Below are 27,927 nucleotides of genomic sequence, written 5' to 3' on the forward strand. Positions count from 1 at the left end.
GTCTCCATGCAGCTTCTCTTCTCCAGGCTGAACAGCCCCAACTCTCTCAGCCTGTATTCATACGGGAGGTGCTCCAGCCCTCTTAGCATCCTCGTGGCCCTCCTCTGGACTTGCTCCAACAGCTCCATGTCCTTCTTGTGTTGAGGGCACCAGAATGGCACACAATACTCCAAGTGGGGTCTCATGAGGGCAGATTAGAGGTGCAGGATCACCTCCTTTGACCTGTTTGCTTTAAGACTTGTTTGCTTTAAGGGATCTGACACTTTGGAAGATTTTTGGTTCAGGAACAGTTTTGAGGTGTGACTTCAGCGTTGCAGTAGCTGATTTTGAACTGGGCATTTGTTGAGCTGAATAAACACAAGCCAGGAGACAGATCTGGCAAGAGGGCCATCTGTGCTTTAGCGCAGTGTGTGCTCCCCTCTTCCCAAGCCTGTTGTTGGAGCAGCTGAACGAATACCGCTGTGTCTGTAACGCTTGGTACCTTTGAAGCACTTATATGCACTGAGAGGTTGCAGCAACATTTTACAGTATGGGAAGTCATAAACACACCTCTGACTTTACAGTTGTGATCTCAGATGGGGTTGCTGTGGCTTACCTTACCCCAGGGTAACTGAAAAGAGTATTTCTGAAGTCCTCCTAAGCAGCTAGATGTCTTCCACATCTAGAGCAAAGTCTATTTCCTTTCAGTACCCCGTTTTAGAACATGAAACAGTTCCATAAAACACACATCTAAGTAAGTGTAGCATTGGGAGTTTACCAGTTTCATTTTTGTCAGTCCGTATGTAATGGGCACATAGCCAGCCAAATCTGTTCTCACAGTTTGTATTTTTACACTGCCTACACCCCACCAGCTGCCTTCAGCCACTCTGGTTTTGACACATCTCCTGTACCTGGGCCATCGGCTGACTGGTGAGGGAAGGAACGCAGCTATCACAGCTTCACTCCACAATGCCTGGCACCACTTACACAACACTCATGTCATCCAGTGGAGGAATTGTGACTGAACATGGCTGAAGTCACGTGCTGAGGTTCTAAACGGGCTGGGAGCTGGAAACAGAGCATGCACTACTTCATCACACAGAATACGCTGCAAACTGGGAGGTGTACAGAGGGAGAACAAGGATGTTAATTACCTTTTCTTTCCTCTGAGGTGCAGTTTATTACAGGCATGACAGCAATACATTAAGCAGTGGCCTTATGGAATGATCTGAAAAACAATTCAGTAGCACCAAGATCTTGCACTACCTCTCTGCCAAGTGTGAAGACCAGGAACCCTCACCTACAGCACCGCAGGGACCTGGGCAGCCCCACAAGGGCCCACTGCAGGCTGAGGACATGCGGTGACCTTGCATGTCAAGAGACCCAAAGAGGAAGCCTACGTGACTTAAGAGTGGAAAAAGCAGTTCTTGTAGACAGGAGATAGTGTGGTTGTTCTAAAGGTGTAACAACTATGTTCATGTTACACAATTGCCTTGTCCGTCAATCTCAGCATCCTTTTATTCCTGAGTGTATCACTGCCTAGAGAAGTTACAAATGATGAATTGATGCTGAAATACCCCCAGAATCAACCCCCTATTTTAAGATTTGAACAGTTTGTGGCAGCTTGCGCCTTTCTTCTGCTTAAGCAACAGCTACCAGTGTTGGCCATGATGGCTGCACCCAGCCAGAGACAGGAAACACCACCACAGTTCAGGGCTGTACCTCTGACTCAGCAGTGAGTTGAGCACACACCAGCTGAGGTATGTCTGGTATGAAAACGTGACTATGAATCAGTTATCTCACTGCATTTGTTATGGAGCCCATAAGAAATGGACTCCATAACATAAATGGCCATAGTGGACAGCCCAGGGGGCCTGCTGAGTGTGCCAGGATCTCCCCTTGAGTAGAGACACATTTTGGGGTCAGTGTTCAAGGTACAGAGATTCCTTGGCGCTTCAAATGCTCAGCAAGTGAATTGGGAATAAGCACACTGGAACTATAAAACCCCAGCTAGGGGATAGGAGAGATTAATTGTGCACATGTAATCCTTTAAACACAAACCATTGACCAACTCCGAAACTAAGTCTGGGTCAAGCCACACTTCAACTCCTCTCCAAGGAGGAGTCTGGAATACAGGGGGGTCCTTTCTGCACCTCATGACTCAACAGGAGGATCTCCCTGACAGTTCCCTGTCCTCTATGCAGTAAATACTGAAGTGCTCCTTGCCACCGAATATTGTTAAACCACTGTCACATTTACTACTGAACTTGAACTCACGCCTTTATATCACTCTCCTCCAAGTGAAGTGCATGACTCCACCCATGACAGCGATCTAACATTATCTCTCTTGCCCTGTGAGAGAGATGCACGCATTAAGGCACATGGATGAGGTAACGCTGTTGGAGGATTCACGCTAAAGAAGGGACATCTCATGAGCATTTCGAAGTGCATTGTGTGCAGACACGGTAAAAAATTTCCATAGCAGCCAAAGTTACAGCCAGTTTCCATCAAGAGTTGATCTGCAGCTTGATTTATTTTAAAAAACTTGTCTTTTCACTTATAAAAATAATATTTATGCTAGACTTACAGCACACAAAAGACTGACCAGTACATATTTTATAAAATGGTTTAATGAATGCATGCATGTCTGATACAACAAACAATAAATTTACTGAATTCAAATTATTTACTGTTGTAAACATTTTACAAAAGCATTGTGATTTATCTGGATATACAGTTCCTGATGGAAGAACTATTCAGACTGAATCAGTGGCACATCAGAAAAATAAAGCTGACAAGACTCATTCTGCATATTCTCTTTCGACATGATTCCAGCAAGAGAAACAGCATGGTATAAAAAGTGTACAGTAAAGATTGCTCCTATCATAACATCAAATTCTGGAAACTGTAAATACCAGTTAAAGTGGTTTGAAACAGTCAGAAGTCTCAATTATTGTAGCCAGTCAGAAATTACAGTAAGAAGTATTATCCAGTTATATGTGGCTGTCAAAGCAATACACTTCATGTCAGTTGACGATCCTTTTCCAACAAGACAACGAAACTTTGGCAATCAGAGGTGCTGAAAGTGATTTTCAAAGTTCAAGACACAGTCACAGCATTTTCATTGCAGAAGGTGAACTGTACACCAAGGCTCAGAGGTTGTGAAAACTCTTTCCAAATGGAAAAAATAACAAAAAAACCCCCCAAAAGTGCAAATGTCCTGCACAAATAGCTTAAAAAAGCTGCTGGTACTGTCATTCACCAACAGAATCTTTGTTTTTCTTTTTGCATAGTTCACACATCACTGGGAATGTGACAGGGTGTGCTGTTTTTGGCAAGAGCAAGAAGAAAGTGATACTGGTGTGAGTCGCCATGTTGGGCATGCTGGATCCATGCAGAATTCAGGTAGAGGGCTGCTACCTGATGTTGTTAGACACGCAATACTGATTCTGTTTTTGTTGAAGCAGTTCAGTAATAGCCAAAAGCTTCTTCAGCACGTGCTGCATGTGGAAAGAGAGTCAGTAAAAACGTACGTTAGCTACTGGAGACAGTAAAGTCATATGCTTGAGAAGCATCTTCAGCATTAGCCTATCAGACCTGCTGCTAGGGAGTTTAAAATATCACAGATTGGTTTGGGTTGGAAGGGACCTTAAAGCTCATCCAGTTCCAACCCCCTGCCATGGGCAGGGACACCTTCCACTAGACCAGGTTGCTCCAAGCCCTGTCCAACCTGGCCTTGATCACTGCCAGGGATGGGGCAGCCACAGCTTCTCTGGCTAAGAAAAAACAATTAAAAAAAAGGAAACAGGCAATCTGAAAGGCAGTAAGACATTACCTTCAAAAAAATGGTGTTGCCAACTCTTGGCCTTTCCATGCGCAGACCTATTGGCTCCTTTGTGACTCAGAAAGTGTCCCGCTAACACTTGTGAGAAACACTTGCCAGGTTTGTTAAGAAGTGTACTGGCAAAGTAGGAATCAGAAATGACGTATCAGTAGAAAGCTAACCAAAGTAAGTTTAGTTCTCAAGTGGGAAAAAAAAAGATCTGAAAACAAACGACCCAGAGAGCCTGTCAGGAGATAGTAATTTTGTGGGTTTAGGCTTCCTCTAGAAACTAAAACTTCTTCTGGAAACTAAAAACAAACCCTCTTTGGTCTTGTTGCATGAAGAAACAAAACTATGGACTAGGCATCTAGCTTCACAACTAACAACTTCCTGATGAAAGGCACAAGTTTCGAAACATTTATCAAGTCCAAGTGACACTATAGAAGAGTCCTAGCACTACGGAGTAGCTCTGGATACACGTCTATACCCACGGTGACTCATTTGTCAGCTGTTGCCACTTACCTGCATCACACCTCGCTCGTTACTGAGCGTCCGGAGCTCATCTGAATGTGCCACGCAGATCTCGTGCAAGGCCGCCAGGTCGCGAGACAGGTCAGTCCTTGAGTGCTCGGTAGTGTCTGGAAGCTCAGGAACGTTCTTCAACAGAAAAAGGCAAAGAGGAGATTTAGGGTACACTTGAGTAAGTTACAGCTCCACAGCTCTGCTGCTGATGTTGCACACCACAAGCACCTACTGTGATGTTAGTCTCTCCAGCTGTGTCTCCATCTTTCTACTATCAATGATGTGTACTGCAATTTCTGCTCCTGCTAGAACGGCTCTTACTAGAAGACCTGGCGTTACTAGACCATCACTGAGCTGACCACATATAGCGATTCACAACCTTCCCCTAAACAAGGAGGGATCACAGAATCACACAGTACACCCTCACACGAAAGAACTTCTTCCTTATATCTAACCTGAACTTCCCCTGTTTTAGTTTGAACCCGTTACCCCTTGTCCTACCACTACAGTCCCTGATGAAGAGTCACTCTCCAGCACCCTCGTAGGCTCCCTTCAGATACTGGAAGGCTGCTATGAGGTCTCCACTTCTCCATTCATTAGCTGCTTTTTCCCCCCAATCTAAATTGAGAGAATAGCAGCAATAAAACACCCAGCAAAATCTGCAACTCATTAAACCGGTCATAAAACAATAATGTTGTAATTCAACCACCAGACTAATCCAACACGTGTTTTCAAACCAACAGTTTTCAGAGCCCTCATGCAAAACCTGTCATTTAAAGGAAACTGACCTATCATAATATGCAAAAGTTGCAATTTAACTGGAAAAAGGTGACATATAGCAACCTACCCGAATGCCTCACTCATTTTTACTGAGTTTTTCATATTTTAGTATTTTATATCTTATCAAAATATTCCAAGATGTCTTGCAGGTGACTTTTAAGGGATCAGTTCAGTAAGATCAACTCATTTTTTTCATCTTGGTTTTCAAAATGAGGTTTTGGTTTAAAACCAGACATGTACAACATGAGGACCTAACTCCTGCTACAGCTGTCATATACAAAACAGTAACAGTTTAAAAGAAGGCTGTAAACTGCAGTTCACTTTCGAACTACAATATCTACAATGGATGCAGTGATACATCTGGTAATGTACACTGAAATTCAACCTGCATTTTTTAAAGCAGAAGGATAATTTCCATCTCTGGTCAAAACCATAGGACAAGCTATATATAAGAATTTTTGGTTTAAAACCTATTTTAAAAGATTTGTATTTGCATAAGAAAAGTGTATTCAGTTACAAGCACCCAAAACTGTGTGCCAGTGCATTTCTGACTAGTTGATGAGAGGTGGAAAGAATTTTCATTTACAGTGTTGCTGTGTAACTTCCACTAAAGAACTTAACCGCTTACCCCCAGTTCATCCAAGAACATGATCATGCGATGTTTGTTGCTCTTGATGAATGGATTCACCCCTTCCATATATGGCTCCTAGTAATTTAAAAAGTACTTATGAGAAAAACACCCCAATCAATGCCAAGATAATTGTCACACCTGCAGTAAATACAGTGCAGTTAGACAAATAACACTGCATACGAAGTGTGTCATCTGGAGTGATTTTATTTTTTCAAGGGAATTCCTAATGCACGTGTGCAGCCACTCAAAATTCAGTATTTTCTTAGAAGAATCAGAATCTCCAACTCAAATATTTTCTTATACATGCCTACTGAAGTGAATTTGCATTGAGGCGAATGTCTCTTGGTACCTAGCTGCAGTGAACAGATGCTCTACTTTCACAGGTATGATCTTTGTTCTTCCATTAATGCTTACATTCCAAGTTATGTGTGTCAGAGAAATAACTTTATAATGCCAGCCTGAAGTCACTGTCATTGTGCTTAAATCAGCAGATTTATTTTGGCCTGGTAACCAAGACAGACCAGTTGCTGCTGTCGTTCTTAGTGTTAAAACAAAAACCTTATTGAAAGCTGGGGCTTTTTGGTGCAACATATCCACTTGATTTACAACACTAATTATGTCTAGCAATGTGAAAGTGAGTGCAAAAAGAAGGGGTGAAGTGTATAACAGAAAACACCAATATAAGGAAGAAGTAAATACAGAGTGAAAGTGGAGGAGGGACAAAAGTCAGTTCTTCACTTGTTTTAGAATTGGATCATCTATACCAACCTGGGAATTTAGGCCTGATTAGTCTCAATCTGAAAGTTAATTACTATACACAGCACATGTGTGGAATGCGTTTCGAGGTTATGTACAGAAGCACGCCAGTATTACTGGAAGATGACTCCCCTTTGATGTCAAATAATCAATGGAAACACAAAAAACCCTCCCATAATCTATTTAAGGCGAGTATTTATCCTTCTGATTCTCACCCATCACAGATTCCTGCTCTAGAAATTCTCATCATGTCTTTTTGATATGGATATTCCAGAAGAAAACATGTCTGTTTTACCATCATGGATGCTTGTGGTGAGATGGCTGCCTGCCTTTCCTCTCCCACTGATCCCTTCTAACACAGGAAATATTCAAGCATGACTGCTACCTTTTCTGTTGTACATGTAAAAAAGAATGCTCCACAGACTCCCAGGGTTGTCTTTGGAACAAGTACCTGCTGAGTCTATTTGTGTTCTCATAGCATCAACATACGGTTGCATCACACTCTGTAATACCTACTGTTATGGTCATTCATTCACCAATTATTCTAACAGACAATTGCTGATGTTCCTACTAGAGATTCAAAATCTTGGTGGGATCTACCAAGGCATTAATGTGAGTTTATAGATGACCTCCTCTCAAATGATCACGGCTCCTCTTCCCAATCTGACCAGACTTGATGCTACTGCTCTGGTTCAGATCAACACCCCCTTTAGCTCTAAATGAAGAGGACAGAAGAAATTGCCATAACAAGGCCTCCTTGCTGATGAGGACAAACAGGCCATGTGTCAGGTTTTGCATGAGAAAACAGCAACAGATTTTTCATGTTACACACTAACATTGAAATGTACTGGAAACAGTTCTCGGCTGTGCTGTGTGTGTAAAATGAACTCACCTTAGCTCCAAATTCAACCAGATTTGCTAAATTCTGCACAGACTTGGCGACCAGCGTCAGCGTTCTTGCAGCAGTTGGGGAAGGAGAATCTGGCAGGAATACAGAGCAGAAAGTTGCTGGTCATTCCATTTAAAACTGACAGCAGTCACGCGAAAGTAAAGCTCTTCCCAATTCACATCTTTCATTAATAATATATTTCTAGTATTACAACAGAACTGCACGTGGAAGATGTCACTTGGTGAAGTACAATTTATGCTGCTTTAGTAATGTGCACAAAAATACATTAATATGAACAGCTTATTTTCTGTAATAGTTGCATACAGAACTTCATACGTACACTTCATACGTAAAATGAAGTGGTGCTGGTAAGAGATGAAGTAAGAACCATTATCACGAAGATGAAACAGTTCTGTTGGACGGAAGATTAATTTGTTCTTAAGATAAATAATTTGCTTTTAGAATTAAGAACAAAAAGCAAGTTTAGCTTTTCCCTTATTTGTGTATTTCCCACAGAAGTTACACAAATCATACTGTAAGTTACTGCATCAGGAAACCAGAGCAAACATGACATGCAATCATGGATTGTATTTCCATGAGATTGTAGTCCTTGCTGCACTAAACATCACACTTAACACTTCACATTTAAGTCAGTTAAAACTTCCTTTTCCAACAAGTGACATTACCCAGTGTTGTCAGACACAATTATTTTTCCCTCCCGGTAAGTGGCCATGTTGAAAACCAGGTTTGAAGTGTTCCAAAATGGACGTAGTTATTATATAAGCTCTAAATATTATAGTTCTTCATTGTCTACCTGCATCTTTTGACGTTTTTGCTTCCCTTCCCCCTCCAAAATTCATTAAAAAATAAGTTCTAATTTTTCTGGCATAGCTGCAGCAGTGCAGCTTATGTTAGTTGTTAATCCATCTAGTGCTTGGTACAGTACAAGCCTTGGAAGCAGCAATGCTGGAAAACATTGCTAGCCTTGGAATCTGGAACTTCAGGTTAGGAGAACTGATCTAAGGAAGTGAATGACTTTAAAAAAAACTCAAAGATGCTTGAAACAAAGGGTTTAACTTTTGAAACAAAGATTATTTTCTTTTCGATCGCAGCTGTCAAGGCAGTACTGGGCTGTGCCTATACACCCAGCCTTCAGAATACTTTCTTCCTATTTATAGAAGAAGGTATGTTGGAAGCTTTCCTCCAAAAGGACCACCTTGTCCTTTTTTTGAATAGCCCTAAAAAGCCCTGCACAGAGTCTAAGTTCACCTTAGTAGCAGTCTTGAATATTAGCTGTATGTATACCAGCAAGACTTTAACACACAGGTTTAAATGGCATTACTTAAATTTAGAAGTAGCTTTTTACTTGAGAATTACCTGAAGAAATAAAATCCTAAAGAAAGGAGCACTCTGTGTCAGGCCATGTCTCTCAAATACTTTCTCCAAAGCATGTATGGAAATTAATACTGGGTGATAGAAAGGAATTCTCTGTTCCATACAGGCCTTCTCATTTAGTATAAAGAGAGCTGATAGAAAACATGCTACATCATCTTAAAAACTGCCTATGAATAAAGACAAAAAGGCTTTTCTAAATCAGATTTCTGATTTCCTCTTATTTCCAAATCAGCATTTTACTGGTAGAAATCAAAACTCAGCTAGGGAGAGAAGGAGGAAGAGCAATGGCTTGTGCAAACTAAATGCCCTCTAGCTGGGGGTGATCTTTGCCAAGGAGAGAAACAGAAACAAAGATGAAGCATAACACAGGCAAACTTTAAACTAGGCAACTCAGATGTCCAAATATTTTACCTCTATTAAGAAGAGGTTTCAGTAGTTAATGGCTTTTCTTTGTCTCCTCCCACAGAGCAAGTTAGAAATGCCCACAAACATTTCCAGGTGCTTCAGGAAAGGGCCATGCCCATGCCTTTGCCCTTAAAGCTTCACAACAGGAAAGCCCCATGTCAGCAGTGTGTCAGATGTGGTCCCTGACCTGTGTCAGCATCCCAGCCTCACTACGAGCTTCTTGGGAGGATGCTCTCAGCAGCGTGGTGCCACAGGCCAGCACAGCAGCTCTGCTATCCTCGTCCTGCAGACAGGAACGTTCCCTGCTGCTGTTTCAGTGAACGACTATAGATACACACTACTAATGGAACATCAAAGGGCCAGACTTTACACAGTCAGAACATTCACTTAGGCAAGCCCACAGGAGTTCTCCTGTGTTTGGCCTTTAAGTCAACCAAGATTACCATCTCAAGTCTGCACAACACAACATGTCCTAAATGCCACCTCTCTGCCTCACCTTTAAGATTCTGTATTTGAGATTGACTGTACGTAATGAGTCAAAGTCAACACTTCTCCACCGCCTGGAAGCTATTTAAGCACATTTGAACATAAAATGACAGACTGGTTTGTATCGGGACTTCAAAGCTCAACCAGTTCCAGTCCCCTGCCATGGGCAGGGACACCTTCCACTAGACCAGGTTGCTCCAAGCCCCGTCCAACCTGGCCTTGAGCACTGGCAGGGATGGGGCAGCCACAGCTTCTCTGGGCAACCTGGGCCAGGGCCTCACCACCCTCACAGGGAAGAACTTCTGCCTAAGAGCTCATCTCAATCTCCCCTCTGTCAGGTTAAAGCCATTCCCCTTGTCCTGTCCCTACAGGCCCTTGCCCAAAGCCCCTCTCCGCTTTCTTGTAGCCCCTTCAGGCACTGGAGCTGCTCTAAGCTCTCCTCTTAAGGAGCCTTCTCTTCTCCAGGCTGAACAAGCCCAGCTCTCTCAGCCTGTCTCCATAGGAGAGGCAGATGTTATTCAAACATAATTTTCTATGTGCTCAAATGTATTCCAAGCTCTGCAGACACATTTCCAACTTTATAAATTGTGTTCATTTAAGAGATCCATTGAATGTCAGCATTAACTTTGGCATTGCATTGCATTGCCAGTGACATCTGAAGATTACACACATTTTTCACACTGCTAGAAAATATCCCACATTGCTTGACTTTCACTCAGAACTGTATCATTAAATACCACAGTGCATGTTTCTGGACATTAAAACAACACTGGGGACAACCACAAGGGTGAAAAGCATATATTGGCTGCCTTATAGACAAGTCGATCAAGTGATGTGAGTAACCTGACTTTGGGCACAGCATTCAAAACACCTTTGTATTTTGCTAAATTAGACGCTACATTAATTTCATACCTACTATATAAAGTATGAATTAAAATCTGAAGCATATAGTCACCTGAGATGATATTAAACATCCTTGGGTTCAGGATAGCAGGACAAATCAGTCGAAGAAAAACAAAGCCACTGAAATGGGAAGAAAATTGTATTTTGTTCAGTAAAATTAGAGAATTAATGTAAAATTGTGTATTCTTTAAGGATTCAAATTAGCATTGAATCTTTTTGAGACAGACACCAAATAACCAGCCTGTGGTCTGTGTTCACGTTAAAATTAAAGCTAAATTATCAAGCTATGACTTCAAGTATGGTAAGAGCTGAACAAACAGGCATACTGATTTCCCAATTAAGATGAACTGTTGAAACCATGTGGGAAGATCTTAATTGTAAAGCCAGTATCAGACCACGTCAGCTTCAAAAGGAAGAGTCTGGGTCTCTGACCTCCCAAAGGTTTTCCATTGTTTGCTACCACAAGGCATCTATCCCATAGCACCCACTCCCCAAGCCAATGCATGGAGGCATGCAGGAGCCATTGGACAAAGGGAACCTCTCTTTTGGCAGCAACACAGCCTTAGGTCAGCTTAAGTTGATCCATATCCTGATGACAGCATGCTCCAGTAGAGAAATAGCAAGGGATCTGCTACTTTTCTCCATGAAATAATTGCTGCCATCTAGAAAGCTGGAAAAAAACACTCTGTTTTGATGGCAGAACTAGGAACTCATTAACAGAAACCCAGAACAGCCTTCAGTTGCATGAGAAAAAGATAACTTTCTGTTAATAGCAGAAATAAAAACCATCCATCTCTGGTTAACTTCAATTCTGGCTAATTGCTATACAGTGAAGCAACATGTAGACCAACTAAAGCTATTTAAATCATGTTTCATTCGGTTTGGAGTGCCTGGACATTGCCAGCAGACTGGTTCTCATTACAACAATACCAAAGCCAGACCACTTACAAAAGAAGGAAGGGGACCTTGCCTGCTGGTAAGTACACATTGATGGCAATGTACATTATTACCTGAAAATGACACACGTAGTGAGGTTAACTTACCTTCCATATGTACAAGACACCCAATATATATACTGTTTAGGTATTTCTTACTTCAAGAACCATGAATTCTGGGCTATCAGTTCCCAAGATAGCAGGTTTTGGCCATATGTGAAGCTAAAATGCCTTGTATGGTGTGAATTTAAAGCTATGAGGAAGTAATCAATTTTGAAGTCATGGCATATACAGCCATTTCTCTTTTAAAATGCCCAAAGCTGAACACCAGTGAGGTATGAACCTAGCATGGACCATGCTGATACAGAAGATCTGATGCTTCTTACCCTGGTCAACCTGCCTAAATTAAGTCAGTATTTATACGGGAGTTTATGACCAGAGAGAAATGGTAGTACTGACACAGTAGGGAAGATACCAGGCATCTAAAAACTGCCAGAATCACAGAATGGGTTGGGTTGTAAGGGACCTTTGAAGCTCATCTAGTCCTAACCCCTGCAATGAGCAGGGACATCTTCAACTAGACCATGTTGCTCCAAGCCCCATCCAACCTGGCCTTGAATGTTTCCAGGGATGGAGCATCTTACAAGGTCTCTGGACAACCTGTGTCAGGGCCTCACCACCCTATTCATAAAAAAATTTCTTTGTTATATCTAGTCCAAATCCACCCTTTTTAATTCAAAATAATTACTCCTTGTCCTGTCACTACAGGCCCTGCTAAAAAGTTTGTCCTCATCTTTCTTATAGGCCCCCCTTTAGGTACTGGAAAGCTGCTGTCCATCTGCCTCTGAATATTTAACCATTCTTGGACCAGAAGTAGTGCAAAAGAAGATAATAATCATGACTGAAGGCTGTGAAACTACTCTAGAGAGAAATCACTAGTAACCACTTGTGAAGACTAACATCACAAACGCAAGGGATCCCATATTTATAGCACTAGGGGAGACCTCTGGAAAACCCTGAATGTGAGCTGTGTCCACTAGGGAAAGCCACATGGTTCTCTCTGGAGCTGGGGAGGAACATACAGAGATATGGTACTCACGGCTGAGCTCTACAGCCCCTCAGAGAGGGGCTCTCACAGTAAGAGCAGCCTCCATAACGCTGCTGCATTGTATTCTGGATGACATAAGGCTTCTGGTGTCAAAATGATAAACGCAAGCCAAAGACAAGCCCTCTGAAAGACTGCCTCCATAGGAGATTAACCATGGCAAATCATATGACTGCCAGACACCAGAAAAAATGAAAGGTGTGGCTCTGACACCCCTAAAAAACCTGCTAGCGTTTAGAGAGAGTGACATATCTTTGTCAAAGGCTTTTGTTTGACGTGCACTGGCAATGGACAGTGTTAGAGAAAGAACTTCTGTATTACACTCGCTTACGGATCTGCATTGGAGTTTTTGTGGCTGGTATGAGTTCAGAGGAGCCCGGTTCAGTAACCTCCTGCAACATTTTTGGAAGAGCTCTGGAATGTTTCAGCATAATTGGGCTGGAGCAGATAAATAAAACTAAACCATGACAGCACAATTAATGGTTTTGGAAACTAGCACAGAATGTTGATTCAGAGTGATCAGAACCAGCAGCCCACCACCAGTGACCAGGAGTCTTCTCTGATGCAGAAAACTACATATGCCAATGCCAACAGTACCCTGCTGAAATCCAATTGTCTTTGTGAGAAGGTATCTGACTCCTTAGTGTGTTGGGTCTGCATTTTAAAGCGCATGGATTTAATGCGCTTTAAATGCACATTTAAAACGTGCCAGATTTCTCCAGCAATTAACACACACTACATAGGAGTTCCTGGGAAGGGCACAGTCCTCCCAGAAGGCATATGGCAGGAATGTGATCTTCAGAGATCACTGCTCTCTACTGGTATCTCAAAGGTCAACTACTGCTTTGAGAGAAGTTTTTTTTTTTCCCCAGCATGTAAAAGGAAATTGCTATTTCAGATTAATTTGTAAAACTTGACAAAACACAAGTAAATTCAAAGTTGAAACCATTAAGTAAAGCTACACTCTTTATGACCTCTATACTACATTATCTTATTGTGGCAAGGCTCTAAGTACATAATTAAGAATCTAGCAACATCATAATCCTTAATTGGGATATCATGCCTCAGTACCATAAGTATCTCAAAGACTGCTGTAACCTAAGTAAGTACTGTACAGTTTTGTCACTGAAAGAAACATAGATGAGCACGCTGAAGTATGTTTTTAACAAGACTTGAAAAAGATTATTTTCAGGACAAAGTGACAAGTAACTTACCTAACAACTCTGGTTCTCATGGTGGTATTAGCTGGCCACTTGTTTTGAACAGACTTCTGCAGGCACCCATAAATATACCTCAATGTCCTGCAAAAATAAAAGCTACTTACTCATTCCATTAAACTCACAGGAGCAGAAGGTGAACCAGCAAGGACATCATTTTAGGATGCAGCATAATCACACAAACAGGAGTTTTCAAATACTTACGGAGGCAGTATCTCTGCAGCCATGAATATTTTCTCCACCAATTCTGAAAGTATACTAAGTAGATGTGCCAAATTAGTGTTTACATCTTCATTTTTTTCTAACTTTGACGGATTTAACTAAAACAAAAAAGACAAAAAGATGATGTTTCTCTAACTAGAACTACATATATAGGTTCTTAATATACACACTGAATACTACTTCAAGGTAAATTTATTATTCTGCTGCTGTACAAGTCTTTTACAGAGCTCACAAATCTCTTTCAATGTCTAGTCAGGAAATATGAAGCAGCAATTGTTTTAAGTTCTGATACACTAGGTTTTTAACAGCTTATATATTCACCGCTATCAATCGGCATGACCTCCCATCATTTCCACAATTAAGTGAAACATAGAAATTAGGACGGTTATTTTAAAAACAGCTTCAGAATCAACATCTATCATTTAATATCAGGAAGTTTTAAATTAAAACTAAAGTTCAGACGTTGACTTCTATGATATCTTTAGTTTACTAGAAGTTACTTAGGTCAGGACATTCAGTAACTGCTACAGAACAGCCTACAATTGCTAAAGACAAATAAATAATTAAAAGAAATTTTTATTAAAAAACTTTAAAAGTTTTACTATGAACATTGTTCAAAGCCAAAATCTAGGAAAAAAATAAATCTCTTAATGAATCAATTTCCTGTATTTCTCATGTAAATGAATTTCAGTTCTGAAACAATAATGTGTTTGAAGCTAAAATTTAATGCAAACACAAAACATAACCAGTAGGTAACTGTGTCAACAAATCAAAAAGTTTTAAAACTTAGTTCAAGGTACCACCTCACAGGACTGCTTGCTCTCCATTATCTTCAATATAGAGTCTTTCAGTGCATGGTGAACAAACGTTGTTGCTGTGGCTTTCATGTACTGCTCCATAAGCGTACTTGCTAAAGTGGTGGCACGAAACAAGGTAGTAGCTTCATCTGGATGAAAAGACAGCAAAGTTGAGAAGAGCAGACAACAAAAAGCAGAAGAAAAATGTGCTATGTTTACACTCTGATATATGTTGCAACTAAAAGAGTTAAAAATGTGGGTGCTGGAACCCTTCTCTCCCCACCTGCCTAGAGTTCCACTAAACAGCAGTGTAATTTAGTGCAGTACCTTCCATGCTTATCTCCCTGTCATTCAGCGTCCGTAACAACAATGACTCAAGCTTTTCATGAAGAAAAATCTTCAATAAAATGCCAGCCAACAGCGTTCTATCCTGTCCACAAACGTGTGATAAGGCATAGACTACATGAAGTTCTTTCTGGAGTATAAGCTGAAAGAAAAACAGAATTGCAAAATATTTAGAAGCTTCTCCTAACATGTAACAGCTTTGGAAAGACTAGTATCATACACCTGTAATGATATATAGATGTCACTATAAATATCATTTAGTGATGTTCACCAGTGTCATTGATATGTGTCTCAAACAACCAACAAACTGAGTTTTGACAGATAAAACAAGGGAAGTTGAACGTCGTCATACCTCTTTAAACTCATTGTACTCCTCTTCTGGCATGATCTTCTCCATAGAGTATCGTGCTCGAACACGCAAAGATCCTGGCTCAATACCCTTTAATGGTACATGGGAACTGAGTTGAAACCACTCATCTGTTGCATGTCCTTTTTGTAATCGGCTTAATTGGCAACGCATAAACACTTAAGGGAAGAAAGCATTGTTCAAGTACGTTATCTCCAGCAAAACAGTCCTACTATTGAATAAAGAACCAGTTTATTTTCAGCACGTCATCTTGTTTCAGCAAAAGTGTTAATAAGAGTAACCAAGATTTTTGCCATCAATATATTGACAGATTCTCTCTTCAATGGTTTAACAGACTCCTGTAAACTCAAGAAATGCAAAGCATTCTGTAAAGAATGAATACATATACATTCAAAAATGTCACACGGGTACTGACAGAATTTTCTTTGTAACAGTCAAGTAGTCAGAGAAAAAGTACTACCCTGCAAATCCAGGTAGCAGTCAGAAACTAAAAACAGATAATGTGTTCGTAATTCTCTATCCTCTTTCCAGCCTTGGGCTGACACCACCATCAGGTCTGCTCCTTGACCACTTTGTTACTCCTTACTATATTTATTAAAATTATGAAAGACAACTCAAGATTGTAAACCTGAGTTTATTACTAAAAATCATGCAGGTTCTCATTGTAAAAAACAGTAATGGAAAGCCAGTACCAGACACCCAAAACATACAAATACAGCAGTATGGTGAACATGAAAATATATTTAATTCTCTTGTGCCAGTGTTTGACCAGAATAATGAAAATCACATAAAGTATCCACTGCTGCAATACATATGCATCTTTTACAGAAAAAATACTTACATATATCTGGATCTTTACTTTTCTTTGTTTTGTTACTAAGACTTATCTCAAATCTATTAATATCAGCTGAAAGATCACTAGGAGAAAAGACAAAAAGCCTCAATTAATATAACACTTGGCTGGCATTTAAGCTTACTCTAAACTCATTTCAATTCTGCCAAAGACACTTGCATTAACAAAATATTTAGGTGCCTACAGAAAATTCTGCCCCTACAGAATTTGGCAGAAACATTGCTGCTGTATAAACACACACAGAGTACTTTTAAAAAGCATATGTAAAACCAGTACACACTGTTAAAAATCTTGAATGCAATGCAATTAACAAGTGAAATTCAGTAACTCAAGATGATTAAGACTTACTCAAAGACAAATTCTTCTGACCACACAGGGTTTTGCCCTTCCCTGATGTGTGTTTTGGCTACCTGGACGCTGTTCAGGTAGATGTTACAGTATGGATTAGTAAAATGCTTTACTGGGAGCGTATGAGCTTCTTCTACATGTAGAATAAGACTGCTGACCTGAAAAAAAAGGGAAATACACAAAATCTACTTTTTGTGGCTAAACCAGAAATATGAAACACATGAATGAATTACTTTTTATCCTCTGTGCAAAGGCTTAACGTTAATATATGAATATTGAATACAAACTAAAATTTCCTACTAAGAGCAGCAAGTAACATAACTAATGGAACAACATTTTAAGAGACACCGGTGACAAAATAAGAGTAACTCAAATATTTAGTAAAGACAAATCTCCAGCCTTGTGTTTTTAAGCATCTTGTTTTCTTTTTTTAAAATTATCTTTGAGGCATTAGGACTTGCACCTTCTCTGCACAGAAAACTTTACTGAAATCAAAGATGGACACCTTGAATAAAAACCAAGGATGATTCCAAACACAGTGGCTTATTTGCTGCTTTCCTAACAGATTACATAGAATTACCTTGTGCAACGCACTACATTCTATTCCTTTGCGTAGCTGAGCATTTTCTTCACTTCTTGAACTAAAGGATTATTTCAGATTTTCACTCTTTCTGCTTTGCTTTCGCAGCTTGAACCCCCCAATTCCACCTGCCACTTTATCGAATTGACCTAATTTAGTTCATTTATACAGAAATATCCAAACATCTCTAATACTAACTACAGAATAGTTGTGTGTTCTGAAAAATATCCTGTTTTATTCTTCTCTCTGATGTCTGTTAAAACAACTACATTCAATGTTCTTAACATTCAAAAGTATCAGGAATTCTTTAGTTATTTTCCTGTTATTCTCCAATCATTACACATTTCACCATTTATGACTGACTGTCCTCTACCTCTGAGGAACTTCTGGCAAACACAGCACTTTGAAGAATACAAGAAAAATTAAGCCATAAGCATGGTTCAACATGTATTTGTTACTGAAAATTAATAGTATTAGTTACATGTCACATAAGTGTCAATTTTTTTTAAGTTTTCCATATGTGGAAATAATTTTTAATATTTTAAAATAATAAAATATTTTAAAAGTTAATATGATACAAATTCTGACTTCTCTACATTTTTATTCCAATTTAGTCAGAAAATAATACCTAGCAAAGCACATCAGATTGACTACCACCATTCTGAGCTGTACGTATGTAGCGACTATAACAAAGTGTAAGTCATTCTGGTTGGTTTCACAAGGTCCAAAAAGGAAATTAAGTACATGCAGGATTTACTACTGCTGAAAGGAAAATTTGGAGATCTATCAGTATAATTTTGCAACAAGGAGACAGAACACTCCTTCGCATGCACGGCCAGCCCCATAATATCAGCTTCACCTGACGCAGACGTTTATTTGATGTTCCTGGACTGGTTTTTCTTAAACTGCAAAACATCTGCAGAGCTTTCATCCAGTCCTAAGAGAGAAGGATGCAGAACAGTGTAATGAAACAAAGTCAGATATAGCTTCTTGCAGCAGAACAGACATATCTAAAAAGACTATCCTAAATTTTCCCTTTAGCTTGGCAAAACTTAAGTTTTCTGTAATTCAAAAGTTTGCAAGTTTGAATATTAAAGCAAAATTCTTAACTTTATTGAGCAAAACCTAATAAGGGATTTGCAAATCTGAGCCATTTTCTCTTTCAGAAATATCAAGCATTACTAATGGATATACAGTGTGACTTTTACCAATTTTCCACGCTAGTAACATTACACGAAATTACAAATGGTACAAAAAATGAAGCAAAACTTGTTTGTTCCTGAGAAAATTAAGGTTAGCAAGACAAACTGTTCTGATTATTCTCTACAGTACTTCTATAAGGCAGTCATAATATTGTGTATACTTCACACAAGCTAAAGCAACACTAACAGAGAAACAAAGAGCATATATCCAACATTCCGCACTTTGTCTGCTCACAAATGTGTACATCAGAATGGATGGATGGATTCCATATAGATCAAGGAAGCAAACAAGGTTGTCTAACACCAAACTGACTGTAGAACCTTTGGGTGTGGTTTTTTTTTTTTCAAACAAATAAGCTGCTAAGAGGCACTGCCAACTCGCCAGGCCACCAATGAAAAAGTCACTGCAGCATGTGAAAGTTGCTAACAGAGAAGCTTTGCAAGGTGCCTTTGGAAGGTGGAAGATATGAAGATATGTTATAGCCTCGTTCTCTATTTTTTGTCTCCTGAATTTTGTATAGGTCTCGCAAAGCACAAAATTTAGGTATTGACCAACAGCCCTATGTCTGTATCTCAAAGATCCACCATCTATTCTCAAAGTAAAAATTAACAATGTTATTAAAAACACCCACAACGCTTTTTCAATCTTTACCCATCACATTTTAAAGACACAGGAAGATGTTCTGCAGCTATTCTCAGCTAGGCCGCTTTGCGAGTCAGGTTTCAGCTTCCAAATCCTTCCACAGAAGGAAAAGCTTCCAACTTGTTTCCTTATTCTCAGGAGTAGCAATCAAATTAAAAAAATACTCTAACATAAATATCTCCTGAATGCACAGTACACCTCTCTATTCACTCATGGCAGGAAAACCTTTTCCCTTTAATGTCAGAGCTTACAGCAGTGAGAATGAACAATGTGCCACAGTCAGCAGTGACACTCGCATGTAAGACTGTATTTTACATTCCCTTTTATTTCATACAGACCATGAAGACAAGATGCAGTCCATAGGATGGTGCTGCTCTGACATCTATTTACTGCATTATGAGAGCCTTAATACACAAATAAAACTCTTCAGATTAAAAAAAGCTGAACTTTCTCAAAAGAGAAATATCTATAAACTTTCCTGGGCTGAAGGCATATTGTAAAAAACCAACCAACCAAAAAAAAAAAAAACCAAAAAAACCCAAGCCAAACTGTATTCTGTATAAATGTAGTAAACATCCTGTTAAGCAGATCAAAACCAAAAGCAGATTATGCCAAATGTTCAGGGAGCAAGACAGAATATTTTGTCTTCTACACATTCTTAATTCTTTGAATTTCTAGAACACCAAAGACATTGCAGATGTGACAAAAACGAGTGTACAAAGATGCGTGTGGTAATTGATGTATATATTCTCAATTACCTCATAGTGCCCTGCTGCTTAAAGACAGTACATTAATGAGACGTGCAACAAATGCCACTACATCTGATGTCACCTTAGCAAATTTCATAAATTTGAATTCATTTAACGGGAAAATTTGTGCTTTCCTTTATATACAGCACAAGAATACTAAACTTATACAGCCTCTGTGCTTTGGTGGGTAGAAAGCTATTGTGAGTGCTCTAAACAGCTTTAATTCCATTCTAATAAAATCAAACGCAAAGCTTAACTTCTGATGCAACAGGTATATTTCAAAGCTGTGGACTTTCAGAGCTGTAAACTTAGTAAGTAAGCACATTGTCTCATCAGAGGTATGCTCTCCCGCTGGTGAGTGAATTTCAGAGAATAAGGCTTCTATGCTACAATCCTCAGTCAGCAAACATAACCGCTAAAGTTAGTCACTGAATTAAACCAGAAAACCTTACTCTTTGTGCACAATCAGAGCCCAGGACTACGAACAACCACCAATTTTTGGACAGGGCAAATAACTGGAAAAGGCAGCTGATTGACATACTTTGGTCACTGAGTACAACTTAAGTGCATTAGCATTTTGGTGCATACCAAGAACATGCACTTTGAAAGAAAACTTCCACTTACCATGCTCCGGTTTATAACATGGAAAAGTCCTGGAGAGTAAATTATTCTACCTGAGGTATGTCAAAATAATATGTTCTCCAGAAACATTTAACGGAAAATAATGGAAGTTTAGTCCACGAGACCCAACTGGAACTTGTCCAAAGTAAAACCCCCATGTGCATGTAGCCTAAGTGCTGGATTCTCAACATCAACCCTTGCCCTTACAGATCCACTACTACTCCATTATAACACCTGCTAATATAGACACACCCACTATTTGGTATACGCTTGCTTCCTGTTTTCAAAGGGCAATATCATTAAAAGCCAGAAGACAAAAGAAAAATTACTTCTTAAATTTTATTTACCAATGAAAGCTCTCACCTGTGCTTGTTCTGGAGTTTCGCCTGCAAAGTAAAAGATGTAATGCTCTTCACTAAAGTGCTGAACTACTATCTGAAAACAGTTTGGCCTTAAAAATAAACAAAACAAAAAATGTAAGTTTTATTAATCTTCGTAATATTAACTGACACCTTGACTTGTTGATCTATGCCATAACAAAGTTTACACAGAACGAATACATTTCTGATGTTTGGCTGTAAGAAGCATTAAATGCATCAATCTCTATTTACATGTAGCATCATCACACATGGAAGGAGGAAGAACTCCAACTAAAAATAAATCTTAGGTGCTTCAAAACTGCATTTTGGTTTGAATGTATTATGTTATTTTAAGAATACCACACTTCAGTGCAGCTAGTTTGTTTCAGAACATCGAGAAACTTTCAGAATGGTCTGCACTGAATAGATGTGTGCGCTGACTTGCAGTCAAGGCAAAGAACAGCTGTCTGATAATGGAAAAGACTTGCTCACAAGAACTATTCCTACAGGCTTTAAAAGCAGCAGATGTTCACCATTAGTTTACAACCAATTAATCATATATTAAGGATGTGTTCTTTCAGGAAATATCTTAATATAAGGAATCCCCTACCTGAATGTGTCCCACAGCTCTCACAACCAATAAAATGTATATTGGATCACATACCAATGACCAAATGTACGTGACAAACCTCTTCAACCTCAAATGCTACATTAGTGTCTTTGCCGTTTTGCATACCTCCACTCATTTGCCAAAAAGTTAACAAAAAATATTTTGCTTTGTTAAACTAGGAGGTATTTAAAGTGTGCACTTCGCTCATCACCTTCCATGCTGCGCTCAAGGAAATTTAGTTCTCCCAAAAGCAGTGTTACATGGAGGATCCTACTTCATCTGCAAGCGAGTTTCTGTTGCCCCATCCATTTCACTGCCTGGAGAAATGCTGACACAGCACTCTGTGGCCATGTCAGAGAGCAGATCTGGGGCTACTTAAATCACTGCCACCAAAGAACCACGCAGAGCTGCAGACTCCACTGTACTTTGGAGAAAATGGCAAAGGCAGTTTCTATCAGCTACTTAAAATGCAGGGGGAACTTTGTTTCAGCTACATTTCCTCGCTAACAGCTTCCTAAGCTATTGCAACCACGCACCTCCTCCTACCCCCATTTAGTACCACTTACCATCCAATTACACTTTAAGCCACAGCACGGTGGGTTAAAAGTGGGTAAAAACCCAAGGTGTTTCTTAAAAGCTGTTAAGAGTCAATGTTCCTTGTTTACAATATAACCAAAGCCTCCTGCATAATTGTCATTTTACATAAGGAAAGTATTAGTAATGTTTTCATTACTGTTCTAGTACTCTTTATCTATGCTCCTCATTCCATTAGTTTAACAGATTTTTTCAAAATTATTAGAAAAGTTTAAAAAATACCAGATGAGATCAAACAAAAGCACCAGTCTTTGCAGCTTAAGAAATGCCACTGATTTTAAGCATTTGTCTTGAAGTTTTTTTTTCACAAAAATAACTAGAGGTTGACTATGTACCATTTTTAAATAAATATTAAGATCTGTGAGATAACTAGAACTTCCATCTAATACTTGTGAGAGTAAGTATAGTTACTTCTTCAGTAAGACAATGTAATACAGATGGTGGAGGGTTTTTTATAACTATCAATGAACACATATGTATACTCTTAATTAACAATGACATCTAGAAGACTTTTGATTCTCAACTTCTTTGCTGATAATCACATCCCTTGTAGTTGGCATATTTTGAATATAAAAATATTACCATTAATAAATCTTGATGTGAAAATTATCTCAGAATATAGTAATTGTGCAAAAACAACTTCTGTGGATGTTGATTTGTATGAACTAGTTTACTATTGAGCTGGTTTAATCTAACAAAAGTACTTGTTCTTAAATAGAAAAGCCCTATAGACTCCATCTAACCAAGTTAGCTTTCAAATACCTATCAAAAGAATGTAGTTTTGAACTGACAAAACTCTTTATCTTGTCAATTCCCAATTCAAAAGGATGAAAACTCTTAGTTCATAACCTCTCATGTCTGTAAAATGAAACATGGAACAATTAATTCTCTCAATATTCAAAAATTACAATGCAAAAAAGCTCAAATCATCATTGCATTTTATTTCACAATAAAACTTTAATACAAAATTCTAAAATTTTTAAGTAGTGATGTTTATATATAGTGGCTAGCAATCAAGTTGCCAGGCTAAACAAGTTACCATTCTTCAGCTACATCTGCCTACATATGTTCTGGCAACTCACACCAACTACAGACTCTTGGTGTGAAGCAAGAGCCACAATGCAAGTCAGGGCTACTTGTCTGCTAGCAACATACTGCCCATGTCTTGTACATGCTTCAAACCATCAGCCAACTCTCCCGCTGCACATATGAGAATTAAAAGTGTCCTACCTGCCAAACAAACTGTCATGTACCCCATAGACGGAACACACGCTAAGGTCTATTAGTCCTTTGGGTTTTGTGGCTCGTTTTTCACTTTCAAAATAAATAAGCTGGGCATCATTTCCCTCTAATATAAAGTACAAGTTTTTCCATCTCTTTCCTTTACCTGCAGAAGACAGAGTCAAGCAAAAAAAGTTGTGATATTGTTTAAAAGAAAGTGTATATTTTATAAATGAAAGAAGAAAAGAGAGCAGTACAGTTTTGTCAAATTATTAACAGAAGAACAATGTACAGGTAATCACACTTAAGTTACAGGATCATTATACATGCCCAATTTTATGCAACACATGGCTAAAACTAGACCCTCTTCACAGATGCAGGTAAAGTTGCAAAAGGTTTTCTAAACATTTTCACTAATTTCAACAGCATTAAGCAAGTGCATATGAGATACCTGAAGAGTGAGTTAGAGTGTTAAGAATGCATCTACACAGTTAAAATTTTAATTAAGATACAGACTCCTGACAAAGTTACTCCTAAACTCTGACCAGTGTTTAACAGATTGCATCACAGTACCTTAAAATAGCACATCTGAAGAACAGAAATGGGAATATGTTATATGAAAACTTAAATTAGAACCATGCCCCAGACAAACCCATACATAACTTGGCTGGTTCCACTAGTTTCAGAGAAAATGGTTTCTGAACTACAGGGGATTAGGTACCTTCTGCAACTAATGTGCTAAGTCACAGTCCCATTTAGAAAAAGCTTTTAGCCTTATTTTTATACTTTGGTCAACATAAATACACCTTGTGCCTCAAGAAACAAGTACTGGCACTGTTTTGAAAAGACTAATCTGACATCCACTTATTACCCTGTCTCCTAGATGCTGGAGTGATTTTATTGAATTTGTTCTGTATGCAGTTCTGTGTGCCTCTATCTACACCTACTCAGGACTCCAGTTTGCACATTTAAAGTATCTCATCACCACTTTTAGCTAAAGGTTTTCAATTAATTCTTACTTGATTCCTTAATCTATTAACATCCCTCTACACCTTCTCTCAGAATCAACCTTCTCAATAGAAGAAATGCTCTCCTTGTTCCGTTCAGAGGGTTTACAGTTTGGAGTGGTTTGGTTTTTTGAATGTCTCATTTATATTTGGCTATATTTTATTTTATATTTTATTTACTTTCTATTTGGCTATTTGATTCTATGATTCTGTATGTAAAATCATACCTTCTTTCTCACTCTTGGACGCTATCCAGATTACTATCTGTAATTTATCCTTCTAGTTATGGTCTCTGTCATTTGCAGAAATCTTATTACTGACAGTTTTTGAGCTTCCATTAACGTTAATTTTTTAAAAGGTAGAAATACAACACTCACTAAGGGACCAGCCCCCTCAGAACATCAAAGACTTGCTCAATGGCAGTTCTTTGCGGTTATATTGAGATGAGCCAGTCAGCTTTTCACCTATTTATTGTATGTTATGTTGACTGTGTCAATGTTAGAATCCTAAAATAGTTGCTATGTATCTTGTATAGCAGAATATACATTTCAAATTTAAGATTTAAAATATATAACTTGGAATAACAAAATTTAACCAGCTATGCTCTCCAACAAATGTGCAGATTTATAATATTTTAGCTAATGATCCTTATGGGTCCCTTCCAACTTGAGATATTCTACGACCCATATCTGCATTTTAGAAAAAAAAAAAAAATAAAACCCCAAAAAATCTGTAGAAGTAAACATAACTCACTTTTTTTCAGAAGATAACCTTTTTTGACAATATTTTTATAAAAGGCATCCTTTGTTTTCCGACGAATTGTATTGTAGATTTCTTTTCCATCGACTGTATCATTAAGCACTTGTTCTTGGTGCTGGTAAACATATAAGAAAAACATATTTTAAGCTCAGAAAAAATTGCACGCTATGTAGCTGCAACCAGGATCATCTTACTGAATGCTACTAACTCACTACTATTGTTCTCTCATGCACTTTAATAAAGCAATATAATTTTTCATGCTAGAAATGTAACTATTTCCATATTTCCACAATTATGATAGAAGAACAAAGTTTCAAATACAGAACAACTTCTACAATGTAACATTGTGTCTTTTTCATATTAAATAAAAAGCAGCATCTTTCATTGCCATTTCTCTTACATTTATGCCAATCTTTAAGGCTTTATCTAGCTTCCAACTGTCTCCTACCAAAGCTTTTTGGACTGAGTAATCATGGATAAACTCTGAAGCAACAAGAACGGTGCAGATCACAATTAAAAGCGACTCACTCAACGTTGCACAGTCTCTCATTAATCTCATTAGACCTCTTAATGTCCTAATTGAGTAGAACCCAAGACAAGAGAAGAAAGCAGAAACGGGAAACAGAAAAATGATAAATTCACACAGAAAATTACAGGATCTGGAAACTTAACTAGCAAATAAGAATGGCCAAAAGCCACGTTTGACCTCACTGATTAAGCTGATCAGCAAAACTTCTTTAGCCATAAGAAAACATGAAAAGCAAGACTGTCAAGCAGTGAGAATACCATCATGATGAACAGGCTCATACTAAATATTCTACTTTTCTTCCTGTCCTTATGTCTACGGGAATTATGATTTTGAACAACATGACAAAAGAAAGACGAAAAATACTTTGGTAATACCAGCAGGAATTACAGGACCTATAATAGAAGCAACATCCAGATGTTTATGAGCTCAAGATAATCTCTACAACATACCTACACAAGGAACAGTGCACAAAACAACAGATCTAGAGGCAAGTATTTATAAGTAAATTCCATATTAGACAGAAGAAGTCAAACAGACTGACCCTAAAGGTATAGCAAGACTTCTGCATTTTTGTTTTCTCCCTCAAAAACATAGATCATGGTAGTATGTGGAAACAAGATAACACAAAGCTGAACATAAATTGCACTGCCGACCACTAAATTTTTTTACAAAAAAGAAGTTACAAATACATCTGAATAGGTTAAAAGAATCTGAAGAAGTTTCACATGGAAAATTAGCTAATGCAGAGGTCAGTACTACAGGAATTGTAAGTGCATACGCAAAAAGCTGAACTGAAATAAATCACTGCCACAATTCAAGAGGAATGATGGAGCATGAGAAAAGTTACTAGAGAAGATTTTCAAGGAGCAGCCTCAGGATTCATGTTTGCCCAACCACATTACCAAGTGCAAGTTAACAGCAGTAAACAAGTAGGAAGTACTGATGACACAACACAATTAGCAGTACAGGAAAGATTAGAATAACAAGATGCTGGCAGCACACAGAGCCAGGACAGCTGATGCCAACTGATCCAAGGGATATTCCTTGTCATAAAACATCACAATAAGCAATAAAACTCTGTGGGTGGTTGTCTTCCTCAGAGACTGGCTGAGCATCAGCCTGCTTGTGAGAGGTGGTGAATTATCACCTTTGCATCACCCCCACCACCCCTTCCTTCTTTCACTTGTTAAACTGCATTAATCTCAACCCAGGAGTTTTTTGCTTTTGCCTGCAGGATAGGGGAGGGAGCAGGTAAAGGCTTGGGTCCTTAGCTACTTGCCAGGGTCAACCCACCACAGAAATGACACCTATTCTAGGATATTTCTATTAAGCATTTTCCAGAGAAAAAGGGAATTATCCATGGTAATGGTACTCTAAACTGTTCTTGCCTATCACATTCAAGAAAGGCAAACTCGCACCAAAACTGGTGGCAGCAGGACAACTACGAGAACATTACAAAGTGGCCAAGATCAGCTTTGGTATGCTTAGCTTAGTGAGCTAAGGGAAAATACAATAAATATTCTTGTATTAATATGACAGATCTCACAAAGCACTATGAACTGACTGTAACTCTTACTTAGGGAGGAAATTAAAGGCTATTCTAACCTTTCCTGTTTCTAATCACTGAAACAGGAAAGTTTGGGAAGAGAACAAAATAAACAGGTATACTTTGTACATATACATGTATATACATATATACATATATATAGCTTTATAGCTATAAGCTTATGAAAAACTAGATGATGTGGTGTGTCTATCATTGGTGGTCTCCTAGGATGAACTTCTGCTCTGGTGTAAGAGCGCTCCAGAACAAGCCTTGCAGTCACCCCTGAATCTTTTGTGTGCATACAAGTTTCCTCTGGCAGAAGAAAAATCCCGGACACAGAAGACAGGAGAGCAGCCTGTTTCCCCCTAACATGGGACTAAGGCACAGCATGGCTGAGCCAGAGACCAGAGCTAGGGACACACTGCAGAGGACGAGCACCTCAGATGACAGGCAAAGCTTACCATCTCTTCTGTTGACTACAAGACAATCTTTGGTAAGTGAATGCACTTGAGGACAAACCAGAAGAAACACACAAGCTGACAACATTAAAACTGGAGATGATGCTATTTAACTTCGATTGCTGTAATTCAGTTCATAAACTGCCTTGAAGATGATTAGGTTTGTGTCTTCAACAAATGCCCAGAGATGAAATCTTACCTGCATTGGAACAGGATCTTTAAGGTAATATCCTTCAACAATCTGTTCTTTTCTATAGTGCTCAATGATGTCACCAATACTGTTTCAATATG

At 38.8% G+C, this 27,927-nt stretch overlaps 1 protein-coding gene across 2 annotated transcripts in view; it reads right to left on the reverse strand.

The window, feature by feature from the left end:
- Positions 1-2,591: 2,591 nt before the first annotated feature.
- The window catches only part of RASA1 (RAS p21 protein activator 1), a 56,226-nt gene continuing 30,890 nt past the window's right edge, over positions 2,592-27,927 (reverse strand). For both annotated transcript variants that reach the window (XM_030469912.1, XM_030469913.2), the window contains 17 exons: positions 27,836-27,914; positions 25,098-25,218; positions 23,347-23,503; positions 20,917-21,004; positions 18,198-18,275; positions 16,759-16,916; positions 16,399-16,475; positions 15,543-15,715; positions 15,173-15,332; positions 14,852-14,994; positions 14,031-14,146; positions 13,824-13,910; positions 10,622-10,689; positions 7,384-7,472; positions 5,733-5,810; positions 4,325-4,459; positions 2,592-3,479 (listed from right to left, as the gene is read on the reverse strand). In XM_030469912.1, the coding sequence (XP_030325772.1) occupies positions 3,396-3,479; positions 4,325-4,459; positions 5,733-5,810; positions 7,384-7,472; positions 10,622-10,689; positions 13,824-13,910; positions 14,031-14,146; positions 14,852-14,994; positions 15,173-15,332; positions 15,543-15,715; positions 16,399-16,475; positions 16,759-16,916; positions 18,198-18,275; positions 20,917-21,004; positions 23,347-23,503; positions 25,098-25,218; positions 27,836-27,914 (1,891 nt within the window). In that variant the 3' untranslated portion in view covers positions 2,592-3,395. The remainder of the gene's footprint in view (positions 3,480-4,324; positions 4,460-5,732; positions 5,811-7,383; positions 7,473-10,621; positions 10,690-13,823; positions 13,911-14,030; positions 14,147-14,851; positions 14,995-15,172; positions 15,333-15,542; positions 15,716-16,398; positions 16,476-16,758; positions 16,917-18,197; positions 18,276-20,916; positions 21,005-23,346; positions 23,504-25,097; positions 25,219-27,835; positions 27,915-27,927) is intronic.

This window comes from Strigops habroptila, chromosome Z (genome assembly GCF_004027225.2).
Source record: "Strigops habroptila isolate Jane chromosome Z, bStrHab1.2.pri, whole genome shotgun sequence".
NCBI classification, from domain to species: domain Eukaryota; kingdom Metazoa; phylum Chordata; class Aves; order Psittaciformes; family Psittacidae; genus Strigops; species Strigops habroptila.